This window comes from Passer montanus, unplaced genomic scaffold (genome assembly GCF_014805655.1).
Source record: "Passer montanus isolate IOZ18808 unplaced genomic scaffold, ASM1480565v1 scaffold11, whole genome shotgun sequence".
In the NCBI taxonomy this organism is placed as follows: domain Eukaryota; kingdom Metazoa; phylum Chordata; class Aves; order Passeriformes; family Passeridae; genus Passer; species Passer montanus.
In genome coordinates, this window is record NW_024357613.1 from 12232417 (window position 1) to 12256002 (window position 23586).

Here is a 23586-nt window from a genome sequence, read left to right on the forward strand (position 1 = left end):
TAGCTGCTGGTGGATGTTCTTTAAGTTTTGAATTTGAATAAGTCAAGTACAAAGAGCCTACTAAGGCTTGCCTTTCTTGGGATCTGACTGGCCAACTTCAGTTTCACTTCTTTATTTAAGCTTAGCTGTTTGCTGAATATTAAAAATGAATGTTCTCTAGAGTTTTTTGCTAAATGGCTGTAAAGGTTAATATGAAGCCTTCTTTTTAAGCTTCTTGGAAAGGGGACACGAAATGAACAGAGACTAGTGAGGAATAATTACAAAGGAAAATTAATTCCTTGTTGAGTAAATATGAAGTATTAGATGTTGTAAATTAGCCTTGACAACTGTATCCTTGAAAGAGAGAACTATGTAAGGCCTTGCAAAGAGCAAAAGCAGACTTGCAGGATAAATTAAGTGCAATTAACTGGTGAGAATCTGTTTATTACAGTTCACTGTCTGGCTTATTTTAAAAAAGCATTTTTGAGGTTAAAAAGAAAAGGCATTTTGGTAAATAGAATCTCAGCCTAATAACTGATGTTACTTAGCAAGGAATTGAAGTTTTATATTTCAGGTTGTTGAAAATCTGTTCTAATATAACTCTTAGATGCTAGAATAGGCAAGCTTCTCCTGCCATCAAAGAAAACATACCCTAAACCACAAACCAGGGAGAACTGACTGCACAAGATCACTTGTATGATCAGTGAAAGATCCTTTTACATTTTAAATACTAAAATAAGATCTATCTTTCCAGAATAACCCAGTCCTGGCCACATTACTTTAGAGCCTTGCTATTAAAATCTTGCTATTTCCAGGAAATGGATAAAGTTCTTATTTCTCAAAGAATTTTGAAAAACTTGATGTTGTCAGCAGTTCCCTTTTGTTCTTTTATAGTTTTACTTTGTTGAAACTAAACAAACATCTGCTTAGCCTTTCAGTGTACCAGAACAATCTGGGGCCTGTCTGTAGTGACAGAGGGTGATGGGCAATGCCAACACCGCTGTCTCCAGCAGAGCAGGATGGGGTAAGGCAGTTTGTTGTGTCTGCCCAGCAGATGTAAAGTCTGTGAAGAAGGAAATTGCAGAGTTTCTAAGATAATGAGGTACAATTAGTGCCAGATGTGAATGTGGCAACTTTACAGTAAATAAACAACTCTGAACAATGAAGCTATAAACTGAAGAAACTTTACCTGAAGGAGAGAACGCAAATGGAAGCAGAAGTTTGACTTAAGCTTCTGCTGGTTTGCTGTGCGAGTCACTTCCTGTGTTACAGATATGCTATGCTGTGGCATCTTCATTAAATATTGTAAGAATTACAGATTTTTAGAAGTTATTCCTTATTAAAAGCTTTGCAAGATAAGTGACTAAAAATCACCAGCAGTAAAGCTGAGGATGAACTAAGCTGATAACAAAAAAAATAATGCATCTTAGGAAAACTGCTTTCCTCTGAATAGGCTGTATGGAGATTTGCTGCATGAATGCACCTTGTTTTTTTTCTACTAGAAAATGTGGACTGACATGAAATAATACTGTGCAGAGACTCTTAAAGAAATTCAAGCTGACCCTGGGCTTTTGCCAAGCACTCTGAGAAAGGTCAACATACTGAAGTTGAGCTGCAGCGTTTCACCTACTGGAGAGGTCAAGGGAAGTGTTGCATAAACTGACAAAGCATCTGAGCAAAGATCCTGAGAGCTGTTTTCGGGTTTCGATTTCTAGATGCTGACTCACCCTCCAAATACCAGTATTTTCTTAACAGCGTAGTTGCGGGGGATCTCAGTGAAGATTTGTAAACATGGCTCATCTGAGCAGATGCATTTCAGTATTTCATGTGCCCTCACTTATTCAGTGTGCCCAGCGTGCCTGCGTGGGGCTCGTGCAAAGGGACATACAAGGCAAGAGCAACTTCTCAAAACAACTAAAACAACAAGTCTTCCCGAGCAGGTTTCCTTCATGCTTGCCACTTTATGGGTATGACCTCCCAGAAGTTGTTTCATTTTGCCCATTGAACTGATACGCCCCAGCCAGCAGTGTGGCATTAAGAGAGCCTCGAGTTTGCTGAGACTGAGTAACCAGAGCTGCTGAAAGCGCTCCAGTGGTTTGAGAGCTTGTGGCTTACAGAGTAACTGAAGGTGTTATTCGTGTGAAGTTGGCTTTAAATTCCTCTCGCTAGCAATAAACTACGTTCTAGAATTCCTCTCTTTTCAATGTCCTACTCTGGTATACTTACTGATGTTAAGGTGGGCTCTTACTACATTTCCCACCCTGTTCCTTTTCTTTACAGCCAGTACACGAAGCTTTGAGTGGTGTTTCTAGGGTTTTAGTGTTCCAGTCGCTGAATGATTCAGTTCCGTCATCATGCAAATATAGAGCCTTTAATCAGACGTACCACTTTCTGCCCGCTTGGCTCTGGGAACCCCCTGTTGTCCGGAGCCCAAGTATTTATAACTACCTAAGCTTGCTGTCATCAGAGACCTTCTATTTACAGTGCTCAGCACACAGCGCAGCTGCCAGTGCCACGGCGGGGCGGCACGGACGCCGCTCCGGGGGCGCTCCCGCGGACCCCACGGCGGCCAGCCGCTCCTCCCCCGCCGCTGTCGCTGCCCCCGCCCCGGCGGCCCGTGGGGCGGGCCCGTGAGGAGGATCTGTGGGGCGGGCCGTGGGGCGGCCTGTGGGGCGGGCCGTGGGGCGGCGGCGGCTGCTGCGGCGGCTGCGGGGCGCCGAGGGGCTGCGGGAGACCTGCCGGCAGTACCCGCTCTCCTGCTGCCTCCTCCTGGCGCTGGGCACCGCCACCCTCCTCCTCAACCGGTAACCGGGCGGGCGGGGAGCCGGGCGCGGGCGGCGCTGCGCCTTCTCACGCAGCGGCTTTTGCTTCCTGTGTGTCTGTAAGGTATCTTCATGTCTTGATGGTCTTCTGGTCGTTCGTGGCTGGGGTCGTCACCTTCTACTGCAACTTGGGACCGGACTCCCTCCTGCCCAATATTCTGTTCACAATAAAATACAAACCCAAGGTAAATATGCCTCTGAAGAGTCTTGTGCTTTTGTAAAATACGATAAGAACCGATATGGAGTAGCAATTCCCGTCTAAGCCTGGCTGCTTTCAGAAGAGTTGTGCGTCAGTACCGCTCGTACACTCCTGCTGACAGGTGTTTTGTGGCACATAGACGATGGTTCAGACTTTGAATTCTTCCCGTGTTTCTGCATAGTCCCGTCAAATCCACATACGGCTGCAAGGCCGGTTGTTGGAGTGTCCAAGGATGTTGTTTCCTGCTTCCTTCATTGTACATTTTGAGCATTTGAGCAGCAGGCAGTGGAGAAGCTATGTTGTTGTTTGCTCCTTTAACGGGGCTTTTTCTGTTCTAAAGATGCCCTCCTTTTGGTAGGCCAGTGGTGAGTCTTTTCTTGCTGTAATCAAAATTCTCTAAGCAGTACTGCACTTTAAAAAGAAAAATATTCCCAAAGCAAATTGTTTTTTTCTAAGTTAATTAAATGTAGAATTTCATAGGGCTAAAAAGGTATAGTTGCAATGGTTCAAGACTATTAGTAAGGCAGAGAGACCATCTGGTCTGCTACTAGACTGATTAACGTAGAGGGAGGTGAGTGGAGATGTGAAAGGATATCTATGTCCTCCCACTTTGTTTCAGCAGAAGCAATTTTTCTTTTTTGGTTCAGTTGTTTGTCATATCATGCTTTGTTATCTTGTTTTCCTGCTGGAAGAACAAGTTTGCCTTTATTCAGTTCTCTGTAATAGCGTGCTCTGAAAGGAAATTCACAAATATGTCGCTATATTGATAGAGTCATCATTTTGGAGAATGTAAGCTTGTCCAAATCTCTCAGCAGTTGGAGTTGCCGGAGCTGTTTCCCCACGGTCACAGTTGTGCTGTATGTGGCAAGGTCAAATGCAAGAGGCACAGGTAAGTGACGCGTGTGGCACTCGTAAGCTTGGTGCTGCTGCCATTTGACACATCACAGTAGGAAACTGGCAATTGCACATGGTTACATAAACCTCTCCATGCTCTCCTGCAGACCTACTTTGCTTCTGGAAAACTATCAGCCATGGCTGGATCTGAAAGTGCCTTCCAAGGTTGATGCATCACTTTCGGAGGTAATTGGTGCATTGTTTCCTTAGTACATTAAAATTGTGCAGGTTTTATTAGTCTTTGAAACCTTTTGCTTCTGGTTCACTAGATGCTTCACATGTACCTTGCAGGCATTTTAACTTGTTCAAGTAAAAGTCAAGCCAAAGGAGTGTTTGCTGGGAGCAGGGAGCCAAGATGGCCTGCTTTTAAACACGGACTGCTTGTGTAGCAGTGCACCTGGAACATAGAAAAAATGTTTGTGTAAATTGGGAAGAATAATGGAAAGAACAGTTAAAATTGAACATGTCTGAGTTCATAAAAAGTTAAGGATTTCAGCCTGCTTAGTTTCCTGGAGTTGAGGGTAAAAGATGATTTGCTCCAATTACAAAAGTTCTGTAATGAAGATGATAGTTCGATGGTAGGGACCCTACAAGAAAGTTGGAAAGAGGCTATTACAAGAGTATGGGGGAATGGATTCAGACTGATTGAGTAGGTTTAGATTAGATATTAAGAAGAAATTCTTTACTGTGAGCATGGTCAGGTGATGGAACAGGTTGCCTAGAGAACTTTTGGTTGCCCTATCCCTGGAAGTGTTTGAGGCCAGGTGGGATGGAGCAACCTGGCCAGGTGGAAGGTGTACCTGTCCATGAATCTGTTTAAAATCATCAGACAAAGCTGTAACAAAATCTGTCTTAAGAAAGAAATTGCTGAATTTACTCAAAGAAGAACAGCATATGTATCTTTTGTAGCAAGACTGTAAGTCAGAAATTTTGTTTTGTTCTAATATCCTTTAAAAAAGAGCTGTTTGAAGGGCAGTTTTACATTGGGCTTGGTTTTTTGTTTATTTTCTTGCTTAGTAATTGATGAAATGTACTGGGAGCTAAACAGCTTAGCTTTGTGTTTTTTGAAGCTAAGAAAATACACAAGCACATATGTAGATTAATATCCATTTATTTAGAATTCCAGCTTTGGAGTTCTGTGGTAGGAGGATGAGCACCTGGCATGGCAGAAGTGAGTCAGTTTTTGTGTGTCAGTTCTTGCAATTAACAGCCTGGCGTGTGAGGTCAGAGCCATGTGTGTCTGTGCTACAAGCTAACAGTTTAGTTCAGCTCTGTGAGGCATTGTCCCAAGCATGGCCCACTGAAGGAGTGGGAGAAGAATGAAAACCTTGATGAAGGCACGGACAGTTGAGAAATGTTTTTAAAAAAGATCAGGTAACAACTTTTTGACTTCCTCTAGTTGACTGAAGTGACTTCTTCTCTGATTTCAGAAATAAACATTTACTCTTTTAAATTTATTTAATCTATTTTTTGAACTAAGTTTAAGTGTATTAAAATTACCATATTGCCGAATGGAATTTCAATAGACTCTTGTTTCAATAATAGAATGTAAAATAAATGCTTCTATGCCTTTATTATTTATTTATATTTTTAGGATTAGCGGTACTAAATAGCTGTGGCAGTCTTACCAAGGAAGGATGTTGTAGATGCTGAAGAACTGGAAATTTTCTTGTTTGGCTTAGATGGGAATTTGATGCTGAAAAGGTTCTTTGTAGTATCTCTTAGTAAGTGATATAAGTAGATACCACAGTTATCTTCTTGGCATTTTCTGTGTGATTGGTGTAGTTGTGCTTTCACCGAAATAGTGGCCTTTTCTTTGCTGTTACTTTTCACTTCAGCAGCGTGTCCCAGGCCCTGCTTTATTTAGCACTGTGGATGTGAGTTATGTCTATCCATGCCCATAATTCTCAGTCCTTTAGCTCTTTGTGTGCTTAAATGGAGGGAAGAGCCAGGCCTGGGTTCTGGACCTTCCCAGGGCATCAAACCATGGTCACCCTCCTCGATGGACCCAAACAAGTAGTCTGAGCCACCTTTCTCACCTGTGTTGGGCAGATAGTTTTTGGGATGAGAAATCTCATTGCACGGTTCCTCATTGCAGCTCTTCTCTACCGGTTAAAAGGGTAGCAAGGGGAGTTTTTGGGATGAGAAATCTCATTGCATGGTTCCTCATTGCAGCTCTTCTCTACTGGTTAAAAGGGTAGCAAGGGGTTCTGCCCACGGCACATTCCTCTTGATCACCTGCTCTGAGGATGCAGCATGTAAGGCTGGCCTGGAATTGGATAGCCTGCTTCAGGCTGGAAGGAGAGACTGCTCTTATTTTCTTTTGTGGGTTAGTCATACATTAGAGAGAAGCTGATACAGTGTGAACTGAATTAAGGTTAATTAGATTCTAAAGGAGTGTGGAGTGCAGTCTGTTTCTAAAATGCAGTTCCATCAAATATTTGGAATAATTTTGGAATTTTTATTATGTTTTAATTTTTCTAGTTCTTTTTTTTTTGCAGCTTGAAGAATTTTGGCAATATTCTCATTTGCAAATCTTTCTAATTTGAACCAGGTGTGTAGCCTTCAAGCTTGTGTTTTCAAGTGCTTTTAGAATAATTTAATGCACACTCAAATCAAAAGAAATCCAAGTTTTCCTCACAAGTGTGGATTTTTCTGTCTTGGATTGTGATGATAGTTTGTCTCACTTTGCAAATTCTTAATCTTTGGCAGCTTTGTTTTGGTCTATTCAGCTGCTGTGCGTGGTTTAGAGGAATAACAAAACCTGTGCCTGGCCATTACTCCCCACGCTTGTTTGTTGTTATAGTTGAACGCTAAACTGTCTCAGCCATGCATCCATCAATATTTTATAATTTGGGCTGCATCCTGCACAAAAATAAAGCAGTGACCTCAGTATAATTTTGTTTCCAGTTTCTAATCCATTTTGCGTTATGATTGTTTCTTCAGTGTTTTCTTTCTTTTTGAATTAGGACATGATATCAGTTGGTCAGCTTTACATTATGTATAAGCTACAGATTGTATAAAGGAGAATTTAATCCTGTTGTTCTGGTAATGAATTCATCTTTTTCTCTACAATCTCATTTTTGCTATGTGAGGGACGATTGCAAGTCAAATCTGTGGAAAGCTGCTCAGCTACTCTTTATCAGCACGGTGAAAAAATGTCTCTGGATCAAGGTGCTGTTGTCTTTGATCTCATTTAATTCTTCTCAGGCTTTTGACTCAATTATGAGACTAGAGTTGGGGTTTTTTTTGTTTTCTAAAAGCGAGAAATAGACAAATGCCTTACAAGAAATCAGTTATTGCCTGAATGTGCTCTTTGCAAGTCCTGAACTCTTGCAGTAACACAATGGACTGTTTGCTTTCTCATTGGAATGGCTTGTTCTACCCCCAGAAAGTGGCCTCAGGTGTCAGCTTGAGCTGTCTTTTAAGGCTTTATAATTGTTAGTGTGGTTTATGTATCACATCTTTGCTCCTTCTGTTCTGATTGGGCCTGGTAGTTCTGACCTGCTGCTGATTCAGTCATCACTTGTCTGCACAGTTCCTCCTCCTGACAAATGGGGTCAGCTGTGTGGCAGTCCCCAAAAAGCTTTTCTCAGCAGCAAAGACTGACTAGCTTGCAGTGTTGCAGTGCATGCTGGAAAATAATTTTTTTTTTTTTTTTTGGTTTTTAATTCAGCTACTCCTTATGTTGCTACCTCCTGCATTTAGTTTTCCAATTCAAAGCTGCCCACTCATAGTAAAACCAGTCATTTTGCAAAATGCTTGCAAAATAGGTAGGCTTTAAATGAAATGATTCATCATTTGTATTTAAAACTGAAGGATAATTCTGTAAAGACAAGGAAATGGCTTATCATTAGCTGTCATTTTTTGAAGTGTCCCATCTACTTCATTGGTGTGTGTGAAGTGTGAGCAATTAAGCCTGAATAATATTTTTGTTGTTGATAGAATGGAAGTGAGTACATATGTCCTGCTTGCCTGGTGCTTCATGAAAGTGCAGTGGATGATGTGGCACATTTTTTTCTGTCCAGCAGAATCACACTGACATAGCCTGGAATGCTGGTAGGGTTCAAGGGAAAACAGTATAGACTACATGCCTTGAAATCCAGTTAGTGGCAGTCAATGGCTTATTACTTCTTGAGCATTTCTATTTTTTCACATAGTAGCTCTGTTTTAACTTCTGTGCAGCACCTTAGTGGAAAGGAGCATCATACTTAACTGCTTCTGCCATGCCATGTGTTTAATTAATTTGCAAGTAGAGGCTGCTTTCTGTGTCCACCCAGTTTTTATTAGAGCCATATAGGTAACCTGAGTCCTAGTAGAATGTGTCTCGCCTTCTGATATCCTGACCAGTGATAAGTGGACTCCAGTGAAAAGTGCATGTTCAGTTAGTTGTCTTTTTGTGTCTTTGTCTAGTGGGATTGTCTGCAGTGTTTTGTGCAATCAGTACCATAAAGCTTGTTCTTACAGTGTGGCTGTGGAAGAGAAACACTGGCAAGTCTGTAAAATGGTTCAGCTGGTGCTCAGTTACTACAACATGGGATGAATCTGAAGGAGACTTCGTCTTCCACTCTTGAGTGGGAAGGGTCATCGAGTCTTGCACCTTTTTTTACTTTCCTTGCTTATTTAATAACCATGGGAAGATGAATCTCAGAAGAACCATGTTTTGCTCATGCAGCAGTAAGGATCAGATCTCTGTTGGGAACAATTCTTCTAGTGCCTTCAGAGGCCTCTGTAGGACTATAGAGGAAGAGAGACCCAAGAAGTTATGTTAGCATCTGATGAACTGAATTTGTAGTGGCACATTCATGGAAAGCTTGAGAGACAGGCTCTCAGTTCAGAAGTAGTAGTCATAAATGAAGAAAGCTATTTGAAGAGGAGTTTGTTGTATCCCTTTGAATGCACTGTTCTGTGCTTGAAGGCTCTGCAAGTGCACTTTCCACTCCAAACAGAAGATGCTCTGCTGCTGTTGCTCCTGATGGGGAGGCACAGAGGAAAAGTGGAGGAAGAAGGAAAGGGGCTCCTTTAATAGGCAGATGGATTTTTTGCAAGCTTTCTATGAGGCACTTCTTCTGAAGAGTGCACTTTGAGCTTTGAAAGAGGTTTATTTTATTAGAAACTCGGCATGAAGAAAAATAGTGTAACAATGCCTGTGAGACTGAGATTTCTGTGGAGTAAATTGGTGGCTCATGTAGTGGCAGTGCTACAGAAGGTATCAGGGAAATTCGTTTAAGTAGTCTAATATACTGCTTTTAAGGCCAGTGGCCTGTGGTTGCTGACTGAAGCTGGATGAGGTCTCCTTTCTATTGTCTGAAGAATAACTTCCATAGAATGTTCTCTGGGATTTCCTAATCTTTTCTAGACTGGGAATTGAAGCATCTGTTGTCATTTCCCTCACCCTTCCATCCTGCTTATAAATGGAAATATGAGATAGGTGGGGCAGGGATGACACAGGACAACATGATAAAACATTTAGCTTACCCATCCGTCATTAACACATGATGGTATTACAGTTTCAAGATCTATTACTGCTGTAGTGCATAAGGGTAGGAGAAAAAACACTGATGACTTTGTGTGGTCCATAACACAGACATCTAATGTTATCCCAAGCTGCAAAGCATCTCTTCAGAGAGGGGGAAAGAAAATCACTGAAGTGGAACAGCTGGAAAAGAGCAAGTATCTTATCCAGTCTTGGTAGGTGATACTCTTACTAGTGAAGACAGAAAAAAAGCATTCATGAGCTGCTCAGGTCTGAAGGGTTGAGAAGAGCTAAAAAGGCCATGTATGTTTTTTATTGAGTATGCTTTTATAATCATGAGAGGAGTAGAGGCATGTAGTGCTCTAAAGATAGTATAAATTTAGTCTTGAATTCTTGCAGTGCATACTGTGTGAATTAGTGCAGCAGCAGATCTTGGAAGAAGAGTAGCACTTGTTCTCATGAAGGACACTTGTATATCAGCTTTACCTTTGGCTTTCCTTTCTAACAGACTTCACATTTTTCTTTGTACACAGTGGCTTTGAAAAACCTTTCAGCAGAACATGACTGAGCAGCCCTGCATAGCTGAATACACATGTATTCTCTCTTATTCCCTGTTGGAACCCAGGACATCTCTCTGGATGCCCTGGATGTCTCAAAGCCCTGGCAGGGGCTCGGAGACCCTGGCAGGAAGCCAAAGACACCTGGAAAATTGATCTTAATTCATGGAGAAAATTGCCAACCTTATATGAAGAATTACAGGCCACAAAAGTTTAAGTGGCGTAGAAGTAGCAATCACAGGGTGGAGGGAAAAATTTTGGAGCACTGTACAGGGGGGGTTTGAACCTTTTACAGGGGGGTTTGGGATCCTGTCCATGGGCGTCAGGAGTTCCAAGATGGAGGGATTTGGGCGTGTCCTGTCCTTCTTCTTTCTTCTCCCTGGCATCCATGTTCAGGATGATGTTGGCACGTGTGGATTGGTTCATGGTGAAGGTGCACTTGTTTACAAGGGTGAAGAGTATTGGAAATAGAAGGTAAATATCTTATACGTAGTTTTCACTATAAAAGAGACAACCGCCCCATGGGTGGGGGAGAGTGCCCTTGGCTGTCTTGCTGATCAGACCTCGGCTGGACAGACAGAAAAACTTTGGAGATAAGGAACAATAAACACAACCGAAGACCTAAAAAGCAAGAGTCCAGACTCCTTCTTCAAAAGCACGGCCTGCCCAGAACCACCTTTTCCTGTGTTGGGGCAGAGACAAGTGACAGCCGACCCCGACAACTCCCCTCATCAGCTGTTGGGGATAAAGTGATCTCTAAAACTCTCCTTCAATTTAAAGGATAGGTTGCAGTGGGAGAAGGTAATGTGGGTGATACCCTGTGCTATACTGACAGAAGAGGAACCTTAAGAAAACTTCATCCTTCTGTTAAGGATGGCTTCCGTAGGAATGGCTGTATATGTTTCTTTTGCTTCCTTTGGGAGTGGTGAGCATACAGGAATGGCTGTCCCACCTTGAAGGTGGAGGTTTGGGTGAAAAAGGATGGAGGTGTGTGTAAGGGGAGTATGTAACTGTGCCTGTGGGACCCTTCATGCTATGTCAGAAAAGAACAGGGACTAATGTGAAAATTTAGGAATGGGCTCTTTAAGGTAAGATTACATTTTTTTGTAGCATTTGCCTGACAGTGGCTATGGCACTGTGCTTCATGTTACTGATACTACTTGTGGCAGATGTTTCTTGTAGATATCTGATGAAACCATCACTTTGATGTTACTTGCCTGAGGTACTGATTATGGTGCCAAATGGTTGATCTGGCAACGTAACTGTGCCTGTGGGACACTCCATGCTACATCAGAAAAGAACAGGGACTGATGTGAAAATTTAGGGATGGGCTGTTTAAGGTAAGATTACATTTTTTGTAGCATTTGCCTGACAGTGGCCATGGCACTGTGGTTGATGTTACTGATAGTACTTGTGGCAGATGTTTCTTGTAGATATCTGATGAAACCATCACTTTGATGTTACTTGCCTGAGGTACTGATTATGGTGCCAAATGGTTGATCTGGCAACAGGATCACGACTTATATATTTTTATGTATTATCATGTATGAATTATGTCCTATGAGTTTTGGAAGGTGTTTGTGATGTTAAGTCTTCTAACAGGGAATTGCAGTAAACTGTTTATTTTGTAACATGGTTGTCTTTGTTCTGCACAGGTGCTTGAATTGGTGCTGGAAAACTTTATTTATCCATGGTACAGGTATGAGCTTTACCTAAAAGTTACTATTTTTAGTATCACAAATATTTGTCAACCTGTTTAAGAAGTTGATACCTGAAAATAAACATTTCTGTTTCCTTAGTGAAAGATAAAGCATACTTTTGAGTGCTAGGAATCATTGTTTTATTGTCTCTTAGCAGAGTAGAACAGATCTTTTAATATAGTTATAATAGAGGTGGTTCTGAAATTTGGAGTTCATCCTAAAAGCACTTTTAGATTGTCTTGTTTTTTATGTTCATTTTGTGATAACTCTTACTTGGAACTAAATACAGATTGGTGAAAATCTGTGTGGAAATTCAACCCATCACTACCTCTGAAATTTACTTCCAGATTAGAAGCATGCTGATTTATCACATTGCTTAAAAAAAAAAAACTTTGCATGGTTTTAAAGAAAAGCTATTTTGAATACCTATAGCAAACGTTTTGGAGATCATTTCATAACTTTCCAACTTTTAAGACTGTCGGTGATTGTGTTGTGCTGAATAGAATAGTACTGTGTAAATAACTATTAAATAGTGAATAAAGAAAAGACTATGGCTGATTGTTTTTTTTTCTGTGTTTTTGGGTTTTTTTTGTTTTCTTCCTTGTACTTTTATATATTAGTTAGTGATTTGCAGTACTTTGTAAGAAGATATTAAAATATTTCTAACTGATAATGCTGGCATTAATGTGTTAAAACAACATCTTGCCTTAATTCTGAATTTGACTTTTTCATTGAATGGAAAGTTCAATTTGTCCTAAAAAAAAGTATGCTTTCTTTTATTTTTACTCTGTGTCGTTTGGATTTTTTTCTGTTGGGACCCAAAATTTACTGTTCAGGACTTCTTTGCCTCTTGGTGTTGATTGTGGCCAATACCTGCACGTCTCACCTCTAACTTTCTGTGTTGAATATGCTGAAGTGTAAAACTTCAGTGCTGATGCAAACAGCAGAGGGAGCTTTAGCACCATGTGTTGTCAGTGCAGGTTGGAAAACTCGAGGTTTAAACTTTCAAATACAGAAAACTAGAGCATGTTCTGTTGGGTTGTTGATAAAGTAACAAATGTAAGGCAACCATCTCCTATATTGCATGATTGGAAAAGAGTTTTTTCTTGGCTGGTAGAAAGTCTCTTTAATGTCTTTGTTATGGACTGACAAGAAAACTTGGCTTCTACCAGTTACTTACCTCTCTGACACCCAAGGCAGTGGAAATCTGGAGTACATAATCTGGTGGAGATAATAATTCACTATATATGTAATGTACAGTTAGAAATGCAGTGTAAAGTACACTTTGTATGAAGCCAACCAGCCTACATTCTGCTCCATCTTGCCCTCTGGTGAGCAGTGTAGGTGTTCCTGCCCTGTCTTAAGTTCTGCATGGCTGCACCTCTGGGTTTTGAACTAGTTCCGTAAATTCACACCATGCTGATGAAATCTTAACAATCTGAAGGTTGTTAGATTTCAGGTTCAAGTGAATCTGAAATACTGGGAGTTCAGTGATCTACAGTGAGTGCTTGTGTCCAAGCAGCTCTACAGCAAACAGCTTGGTCCTGAAATGCTTACTGGTTTCAGCTTAACAGTGGTAATGTCAGATCTGACCCTATTTAGTCTAAACATTCAGGTGTTTCCAGCAGGGGCTGTGCAGGGAGACCTGATCTGTGTGCCATAGTTTGAGAGTGGGCTTGTAGAGCATGTCAGCTCTGACTTTTCCTACCTGCACTCTTGGCAAAGCTCACATCACCTGAGAGAGAGGATTCGTGCATCCAGGACATGTTTGTTTTCTGAGCAAATAAACCTAGATCAGGTTAATTCTTCCCAGAGCCTTTGCATCCACGCTCTCCTTATTTAGCAGCGTGGCTGGGTAAGCACTAGCAGGCAATTCATACTTGACAGATAGGCAACTGCTGAAGCAGTTGGCTATGTTCCTTTGCACAGAAATGTTTGGGCATAATTCCTTGAGCTAGCTGCTCTGCCTTCCATGTGAATGGATTTTGCACAGAAGCTACCTCTTTTTTTATTATTATTTATTTTTTTAAAAACTTGTTTTTTGTTTTATGTGCTGTGCCAACTGATGCTGTCTTGGGCATTAGTGTTACCAGGATGTATCTCAGTCAGAAGTCAGGGAAGTGTTATGTTTGCAGGGTATGTTGCATGATAAAATCATGGATTTTGTGCTTAGGAATAAAAGTGCTATAAGCATATAAAAGCTGGTTAATGTTTGTTTCATTAATAAATTGCGTAAGAATTTCTAATTTTTTATTAGCAGGTTAAAATTTAAGCAGGTCCTAAATTTGGACCACTTTAGGGGAATGAGGGTTAGTGCTTAAAATCCAGTGAACTCTACTGAAATAGGTCATTATGCCTATGTGCATTTTTGTGTTTTATTTTTCAAAGTATTTATGCTCGTTATATTAAGATCTTTTTTTTTCAAGTATATGAGAAGAATAGAACACAGTTGTAAGTCATCCCAAGTTTGTAGAGCTACAAAACACGAGTCTAAGTCTATTGCTTATGCTGTACAGCAAAACTATATAATATCTTGCTTATACCAACCTTATTTGAAATAGAGTTTAAAGTTTGAGTTTCTAAATGTTTTTAGTCACTGATGGTACTGCAACTCGAGTTCTCTCAGATTAGGACAGAATTCAGTAATTACCACATTTTTTGTGATGCATTACTATGAAAACGTTTTTCTTTGATGGTGACTAAACATAGTGTTTTCACATGTGGAGCTGCTTCTATTTTAAATGAAAGTTCTTTTTAAATGCAAGTAATGCAAGGGAAATTCAGAATTTTTGTTGAGTTACAAACCATAGCTTTACATTTTTATTAGCTTGTGACTTATTTTCTACATCTTTTTGAAAGGAGTTAGCCAAGTTTTGCAAGAATAATTGACACACAGAGGAAAAATATCATTTTGTTATTAGTATATGATTCTCATTTATCAGTGGATCCTGTAAAGCTTGGCGTGCAATAGCAGTTGGGTGTATCTCTCTTGAGACATTACTCTGTAACTGTTTACAATTAATACTCCTAAAGTTCTGGGAAAATACAGCCGGCTTTTAAAATGTTTCCAAGAGGGTTATTTGGACTTTCCCCTGAGTCACTGGAGATTTGACATTTTACAGGTTCATGATGTTTTTTTTTTTTGCCTGTCTTCAGTCTGCTGGTGATTAAAAGAATGTCTTTGCAAATCTGTTGTGAGAATATGTGCCATAAAGTCGTGTCCAAGTTGAGCTAGCCAAGATACTGGTTATCCAACTGTCAATAAAACAACAACTTCTTGGTCCAAATCACTTCATGTATCTTCTTGTCTGTCAAATGCTAGTAATACCATAATAGAGTTTGTTTGCTAACCCTTGGCACTGCTAATCCCTTTGACAATGTGGGTATTATCTAACCATATATTCCTTATAAAATGTCAGCTGCTGATGTTAAACCAAACCTTCCCCTACAGTGTTCTTATCTGCATGTGATTAGCTGTTGGAGGATTGTTGTGTTTCTTGTGCCAGGCTACTCTTTGAGGTGTTTTCTTTTCTCATGCAATTAGTTACATACTTTGACTCTCGGGTCACTGGTTTCTCTAGTATGTGTGTACCTGATTGCTCATCATCAACATGCCTTTGAATGCTCTATGACCCAGGCTAAAAGTGCTTTAAAAGTTGGATGCTGAACAATGTGAAATGTTTTATGCATAATTTTTAAAATTATTTTTAAATGTCCTGTTCTTGCTCATATTGTTCTTTTATAACACAAATAATATTTCTACTTACTACGCTAATTTATCACCAAAAAGTGTGATGGCTCTTGCATATGATCATTAATTAAAACTGGATGCAACTTCCTTTGTTTTGTCATTATTCAGCTATTATACTTCAGTTTTACCAATATATTAGTTGTGCTCTAATTCATATTAATTCATATTAATAACTGATAGATTTTCGGTTTTCGCTTGCATTTTGTGGATGCTGGCATTGTGATCTTTTCCCACTCAGTTTAGATGCGGTTTCTTCATCTAAGACTTAGTGTATTTCCTGGTTTTGTTCAATTTTCCAAAAAAGTCACAGAGTCATATTTTTCTTCCTGAATCACGTTTAATTATTTTTACTGTGAGTTTTCACTGAACGTATTTTACTGCAGTGGATGGAAGCTGGCAAGCCAGATTAAAAGTTTGGTTGATATTTTGACATAGCGATTTGGAAATCTATTTAAATTCTTTGCTTCCAAGTAGAAGCCACTTTAAATAATTTCAATTTCCTTTATACCATTGAGTTAGGATGTGTTTCCATATGTGGAAACTAGGTTAGATTTTACTCAGTCAAAATCGTGCAGATAGTATATGAGAGCAGGAATTGGTATATCATTGCAATTTCCTGATGTTTTTCTTAAGCTCTTGTGTGCACAGACATTGTGGGAATGCTGTGTATTTTCCTCAGACAGAAGACTGCTGACTCTCTGATAACTTTAATTTCAGTTCATTCCAGCTGAAGTATCACTGTTGAATGCTCTTATTCTTATGCTTTTAATATGCGTGAATGTATTGTGGTTGGATTAACAGAAATTTATTTTATCGTGTTTTCTCATATGCCATGCTTTGAAACACTGCAGAAATATTACTGATGATGAGTCCTCAGTGGATGAACTGAGAGGGACACTACGCTTTTTTGCATCTGTCTTAGTTCGGAGAATTCACAAGGTAAGGTGACTTAAAGGTATTGGTCTTGGTTTTCCATCAGAAGGTATTGATATCCATCTCTTGTGAGTTTTTAATTTACTTTTTTTTTATTGTGATTTCAAAGTCAGCCTTACAGTGTAGGTTGTTTCTAACCATCTAAGTTACTTCTTTGTGGTATCTACCCCATCTTTCTGGAGCTACCCCTAGTTTTGGAGCTTATTCCCTTCATAAACCATCTCTGAAGCTTCATCACTGGAAGTGTTCAGCATCGTCTTGGGTATGGCTTTGAGCAACTGTTCCAGTGAAAGATGTCCCTGCCGTGGCAGGGGATTGGAATAAGTGATCTGTGAAGGTCTCTTGTGACTCAAATCTTTCCCCAGTCCTGGCAAATAGATATATTTATTATACCAGTGCAAGGCATTATTAAAACCTTGTGGTCTTTTAGCTGTCTTTTGGTGACTTAATCCAAGTGGAAACCATTTTGAGAATTGCTGAAAAAGACCTACTAGGAAATGGTGAGCTGTGTTGTAGCTTCTGCTTGCTTGTCTTCTTAAAATGCAAACAAGGCCCTTACATTGTTTATAAAGAATAGACTCTCATTAGGTGACCAGGTTACTGTAAGAATTAAAGCAGATGTAGTTCTTAGATTAATGAGGAGCATTCCTCAGGAGCATTTTGAGTGCTAAAGATTAGAAGTTTATTTTGCTGTGTTTAATCTATTAGCACGTACTTTTTATGTGTTTAATCTATTAGCACATACTTTTTATGTGTTTAATCTATTAGCACATACTTTTTATGTGTTTAATCTATTAGCATATACTTTTTTTGTATGTGCTCTCTTTTTAACAGCACAAGTATTTCCTGGTAAAGTGCTTCAAGTCTTTTCACAGGAACTGCTTCTAACTATTTGGCTGTTCTAAGCAGAAAGGGTTGCTAACTCAATTTCCAGAATTAGTCAGTGCTGGCTTCTCTGTTAGAGCCACTGCCATAACTATGTGTCTTTTTCCCCTCTCCTTACTAAGAGAAATATTTTCTGAGCTACAAGTTGTACATGTACCCTGTCATGACTTATTAACAGCATGATTCTCTCCTTCTTACATATCAAATCCAGATGACTTAAGACCTTGTTTGCTCTAAATCAGGTATTTTGCTTTTTAAAATGAACATGGGGGAAGATTAGGAAATCCATGTAGCGCAGACATTGTATGGAGATGTGAAAGTGGAGTAAAACTTCAAAGTGAAAATCTAGATCAAGGTCTTATAATTTAATTTGGAGTGGTAATACTTGCTGATGTTAATTGCATTGTTCATGGATCCATTGCTGACTCAGAAAGTGACCATGTCTCCTGTATTGATCATGTAATAAGGCATTGATTGGGATATCTCCAGTGAGCTACAGCATCTTGAAGCCGAGTGTTAATTTACCAGCTCTGCCTTTGACAGTGAGGATTTAAATGTAGTATCTTCAGTTCTCTGGGTAGGCAGTATGTGCCACAAACACTCAGGACATGTGCCAATACTAAGCACTGTCAGGGGACCTACAAAATAAAAGTTCATCACAGAAATGCCTATGTTGAGGACAGATTCATCATCAGTTGAAAAATAAAGTAGTTGTATAGCTTTGCCAAGCAGCTGTACTCTATTTTGGTTTTATTATTAAATGCTTGAAATCAATAGTTGTAGCTAATAGAGATGAAATGTTTAAATTGAGGAAGAGCTGTGTAAGAAAACACAGGCTATTTTTTCATTTTTTTAGATAATATCTTTATAATTGTTTTGCCAAGGAATATTCTACTTTTGAATTGAGACTTCAAATTACTGAAAGCTTTACTGAAAAGAATGCTTTTGTCTTCTGTTTAAAGCTGCCTAGGTCAAAGCATGGTGGTTGAATGAAGTTAGAAACACTACAGGCCAGTCAGCTCTTAAATGTATGCTGAAATACATAAAATCTGGATTTTCTTTGCTGTGGACATTTCTGTATTCGTTATGGATTTTGAAGGGAAAAGGAAGGGTTATACCACACCTTTGTATGGTGTGGTATAGATAACCCTGCATCTGATTGAAGTTTTTGACAAAAGTTCCCAGTGTCTGCTGCAGCGTTGATAACAATTTCCTTGGCTGTGCTCTTTGAGTTACCTCTGCAGGAAGAAACACTGCCCTATCCTTATATGCCATAAGAAACTCTTAATTTCTAGAAATTGCTGTTGGCTGTTGTAATGTGAGGCACAAAAGACAGGGTTTTCCATTGATAAGCAGAAGCTTGTCCTTTTGTGCTTGTAAGCAGGAGCTGATCTTACTTTTAGGCAGCTCCAGTCAATTGTGCTGGCTTGTCGGGGCTGGCTAGGTCAGGTCATAGCTGTGCACCTCAAATATTATAGGGGAGTGTGCAGAAATATGTAATATTCTTCTTGTACAACTGAATAAAAAACACCAACTTTTCTCTCAGCTCTGGTGGCCTTTGCAATTGCATTGTCTCTTTACTTGTCTGGCAAGATGCTGTGTTGAGGAGGGATTCCTCCATTAGGAAGGAAACTCGTTTGGAATTGTTAGATTTTGAACATTTACAGGTGTATGTTTTTGTACATCTGAGGCTTTTGCACATCTCTCTTTAAAATAAAGAGTATGCAAAGTGTAAATCATCCTCTAGATGAGTTTCTGTGAAAACTGTTGCAGGTGATAAAGAATTCTTTGAAACTGTACAGGCTGGGGACTGACTGGCTTCAGGGAGAAGCTCTGCTTGCTGCAAAGGACCTGGGCTGTGAGCCGAATATGAGCCATCAGTGGCAGCTTAAAACACCAGCACCATAGTGGGCTGTACTGACAGGAGCAGAGAAAATTAAAGTGATTATCTGCCTTCACTGGATGCTCTTTGGATGGCATTCAAAGAGTCCAGTTTTTGGCTCTTCTTTACAAGAAAGTGGAGCAGGTTCAACCAAAGGGCCAACCAAGATGATTGGGGTTGGAGGAGGTGACTGTTCAACTCAGGAGGTTTTCAGCAGCAGCTTGGATACAGCCCTGAGCATCAGAGCCTGTTTGGAGGAGGGCTAAGACAAGCCAAAGTCATTTGTGCCTGCCAGAGAAAATAGAAAAACAGGACCCTAATACAATCCTTGATTAACATGTTTTTTGTTTGGCTTATGATCACATGGTTTTGGTTTTGGCACTAATGGTCTTTTGACTGTATAGCTCAAATTCTCTTTTGGTTCTGTCATCACATGAGGGATGACACTTTTTTCTGCCTGTGCGTAGGAAGGTTTCTCTTTGGTTTTAGTCCTTGTGTACACGACTGAAGAGTGTTAAGGCAGGTGTTAGAACCAGAGCATAGTTAACTTGATCCTTTCATTGGTGGTCAAATAGTCCCATAGAAATGGGCTTCATTTACTGTGACTCAAAAGTCACACTGTCTTGCTGTATTTATTGCAATGAAAAAATCATAATGGGAATGAGTTGGCAATAAATGTGTTGACTGTGTTGTTTATGGCATTTAGCCTAATACTTTGCCAGGAGAATGAGGACACTGTCAGCTCACCTAGGGAATTTTGTGTTATTTCTTAATGGTTCATTTTATGGTTCAAACCAGAACATATAAACAAATTACTTTGATGGTTGTCTGTAATAAATTTTGGGGGGCAAAAAAATAGAACAATTTTGGTTATATTTTGAAATTATTCTTTAGGTGGACATTCCAACAGTTGTAACGAAGAAAATGCTCAAGGCAGCAATGAAACACATTGAAGTAATAGCCAAGGCCAGGCAAAAAGGTAATGTCAAGACCTAATATGTTGTCAGTTTCAAAGGTCAAGTGTGAATATTCTTTTATGCATGTTTGAGATTATTTTGCTTTGTCTTTTTATTCTTATGGCCTCTCTTTTTAAAAAATGAGGTCCTTTTGCATTTTTCTGCTGGTGGTTGAAAAGGCAAATAGGGAGAAAGTTACAATACATATCTGTATTCTCTGTTTTGATTTTTATTGTCCCACAATAAAAACACTAAATCTGTACAGGGGTGAACAGGAATATAGGTTTTGTGTGTTTAGAGCAATCAAGATCATTTAGGAATGCCTCTTGAAGTTTTTCCTTTATATTCCAGATGAGCAGTTGTAGATGAAAGGATTTATACATCTGTGCACTGTACCTCATAGTTCTTGTAGATAGAATGATTTCAAACCTGCATTAGTGAAGTTGTGATATGTTGAAAAGCCGTGGAGAGACTTAGAGCAGAAGCATATTTGTTATCCAAGATAAGAGTATCTTCACAAGCCTCATGTAAAAATTATATTTAAGCTGCACATAGAAGAAATATTTGGAAACACTTGCTGTTATTATTTTTTTCACTGGCTGTGTTCCACAGTGCTGTATCTACTAAATGTGGTTTCATTCAACTTTTAAGTGTAGATGTTTACTTTAACTGGAGTCATGAACTTTTCTTCTTTCCCTCCAAACGTCTGTTTGATATCCATAAATACATGCCATTGGTCCCGTGAGTAGTATTAATGATTAAAATGAATAATGAGATGTAGTGTAATCACCTTGGATGTCTTTTGTGGCACAACAACAATTTCAAGATAGTAGATAATTTTGCAGTGCTGTTTACGCCAAATTTTGCATTTCCTTTGATTTCTCCCAAGGAGTTGGAAGCACTTTTCCTTAGCAGTAAAGAACTGTACTTTGAAAATTTGAAAAAGCATTGAAAATATAGCAATTTTCAGTGTTTTAAAGGAAAAGACTTGTTTCCTAAGGGCAGAAATGTGAAGTAGCAGCTGAAAATGACTTTTAGTAGGACTTTCTAGTAAACATTGCTAAAGCAGCCACCACAATACATAGTTTAGAGGCAGCTTTCAGACCCTGCTTTGGTTGTTAGTTGAGCCTAGCCTTTTCTCCTTGTTTACTAAATCCTTTTCAAATGGATTGCTTGTAGGGAGCATTTCCTTTTCTTCTACTCCTGTTTCCCTTTCCTCTCTTAGTAATTCCTATTTGCACAGGCACCTCCACAATTCATTACCTGTCTTGCTAGTGGGTGCATTCCTTCTCTCTGCTTTTAGTGACACCAGCTAGGCAGATTTACCAGGTGATATACATTCCTGCATCCCCTCTGTCAGCTGATGGGTCTTGGCTGTGAAGGCCAAGCCAGCAGGCTTTTCTCCTGTGCTGGGAATAAGCTTTAACTTTGTGGGTAGCTGAGGATTGTATTACATACCTCACTGTGCCTGGTGGTGTTGGCATGAGACTGTGCCACATTTGTGCTAGTTCAGCTAGGTGTGATTGGGGTTGGAGGAGGTGACTATAGCAGCTCAGTTCTTGCCTTTGAAGTGACCTGAAGAAATGTAGCATTGTTGCTTCTAATTAATATCTGTAGTTTTTAATCTGATAAATAGGTATTCTTTCAGTTCTGCCATAATTTAAGAAGCAGTACTCTAGCAAATCCTGCTGCAGATTTTGGCTTGATTCACCCTGTGTTTAAAATGTATGTTCCTTCACATTTGTTTTTAAGTTTTCTAAGCAGGAAACAGATACTACAGGATTGAGTAAAAGTTTACGTTGATTTCAAATTGTGTCGTAGGCCAAAAAAATGGAGATCATGAAGAAGGTCAGGAAGAAGGCAATTAGAGGCAGACTTTGCACGATGCAGCTTTTTTGAGAATCCAGATGCTGAGTTTTTATATATATATATATATATATATATATATAAAATTCAATATATAAATAAAAGTTTCTATTATTTTATATATTTATATATAATGATAAATGAGAAAGCATTCTGGATACCATGCAAACTGCAATTGTTTGGTGAAGGAATTCTTATTTCATTGTGAGGTTTTATTTTTACTTAGCATGGCTTCAAAGTCTAAGCCAAGGTTCTTTTGTAAAGTTTCAATATTTAATCCCTTTGGCAGTTGTATGTGTACTAAAAATACTAACCTTTTAGCTCAAACAAAACCTAATTGACTTTTGTTTACCAGTAAGAAAAAGCTGAAGCTACTCTGTAATGCTGTTTCTACTTTCAGTAAAAAATGCAGAATTTTTGCAGCAAGCTGCTTTAGAAGAATATGGACCAGAACTGCATGTTGCTTTGAGAAGCCGAAGAGATGAACTTCACTACTTGAGAAAACTTACTGAACTTCTTTTTCCTTATATTTTGCCCCCAAAGTCAACAGAGTGCAGGTATATAAATTACTTAGAATTGTGGTTTTTAAAGTGTTTCCATACTATGAAGTACAATTATTTTGGAAAGTGAAGGAATGAACTTCACAGTCATCTTCCTTCTTACACCTTTTTTATGATTTTTTTTAATTTGTCTTTAAAATGGCATGCTTATGGTATTATTAAATCCTAAAATATGCCCTGGTAGTATATGACAGAATTGGAAACTTCACCTAGAAATTTATGTAATTTAATATTGCTTTGTATTTTTATATTCTCTCTTTTATTTTCTTTTCAGATCCCTGGCCCTTCTCATTAGAGAGATTCTCCCTGGTTCAGTTTTCCTTCCCTCAATGGATTTCTTAGCTGACCCTGTAAGACTTTGGAGCACAAGAATAACCTTAATTTACTCAAAATTACTGTTTACCTACTGAGCATGTTGTGGTAAAGCAAATGATGTGCAATGACTTACTTGCTGTGCATTTTGACTAGATAAAAGAAATAGAAGATAAACGAAAAAAGTCTTGTTTTATTTGTTCATATGAATTAACTCACTGAACTGACTGAAATAACAGTATTGGTGTGGTCCCTTAAGACTGTATTTTTCAGGATTACAGCTCCTGTCAAATGGGAGGATGCTGTGCTAGTGTAAACATCTACAAATTGCTATTGTTACATTTAAAAAGGGCTTGATTACTTGAACTCCAGCTCTGTGGATCTTTATAGCAGTCTAAGTAACCAGCTTTTTTTGCAGCTGTATCAAAACCAATTTTTCCCCTCAATTCTGCAAATCAGGGAGCATTTATTTATAAAGCTGCAACACTGCCATCCTTGTTTTCAAATATGCATGTGTTTTTTAGGCAGAATGGCAGTGCTTATGCAGGCATCACCTGGCTGCAAACAGAAAGTACTGTAGGGTGGAAGTATTACTAGTTCATTAGATCTGCACTTAGGCCTTCTCCCAAGAATTTTTACTTTTTCTTCCATGTGTAAAGAATATTTCTGTGAAGGTCTCTTCAGAAACTCCCTGACTTGTAAAAACTTGAGATCATTGAAGTTCAGTTCTCAAATGTGTATTACCAGGCTTTGCTTTTTTAAAAGTATTAATATACTCATGTTTAAACTTGGGTATAACATAGTACTGAAATAA

The 23586-nt window shown here is 39.1% G+C and overlaps 1 protein-coding gene across 5 annotated transcripts in view; it reads left to right on the forward strand.

The window, feature by feature from the left end:
* Positions 1-2652: 2652 nt before the first annotated feature.
* Positions 2653-23586, forward strand: part of SNX14 (sorting nexin 14) — a 48847-nt gene continuing 27913 nt past the window's right edge. For 2 of the 5 annotated variants that reach the window (XM_039726500.1, XM_039726536.1), the window contains exons 1-9: positions 2655-2783; positions 2866-2986; positions 3816-3889; positions 4002-4080; positions 11583-11626; positions 16230-16317; positions 19973-20057; positions 22301-22457; positions 22735-22810. In XM_039726500.1, coding sequence (XP_039582434.1) covers positions 2882-2986; positions 3816-3889; positions 4002-4080; positions 11583-11626; positions 16230-16317; positions 19973-20057; positions 22301-22457; positions 22735-22810 — 708 coding nt within the window. In that variant the 5' untranslated portion in view covers positions 2655-2783; positions 2866-2881. Of the gene's footprint in view, positions 2784-2865; positions 2987-3812; positions 3890-4001; positions 4081-6395; positions 6449-11582; positions 11627-16229; positions 16318-19972; positions 20058-22300; positions 22458-22734; positions 22811-23586 lie in introns of those variants that run through there. The other 3 variants (XM_039726527.1, XM_039726509.1, XM_039726518.1) reach the window with 3 other exon arrangements.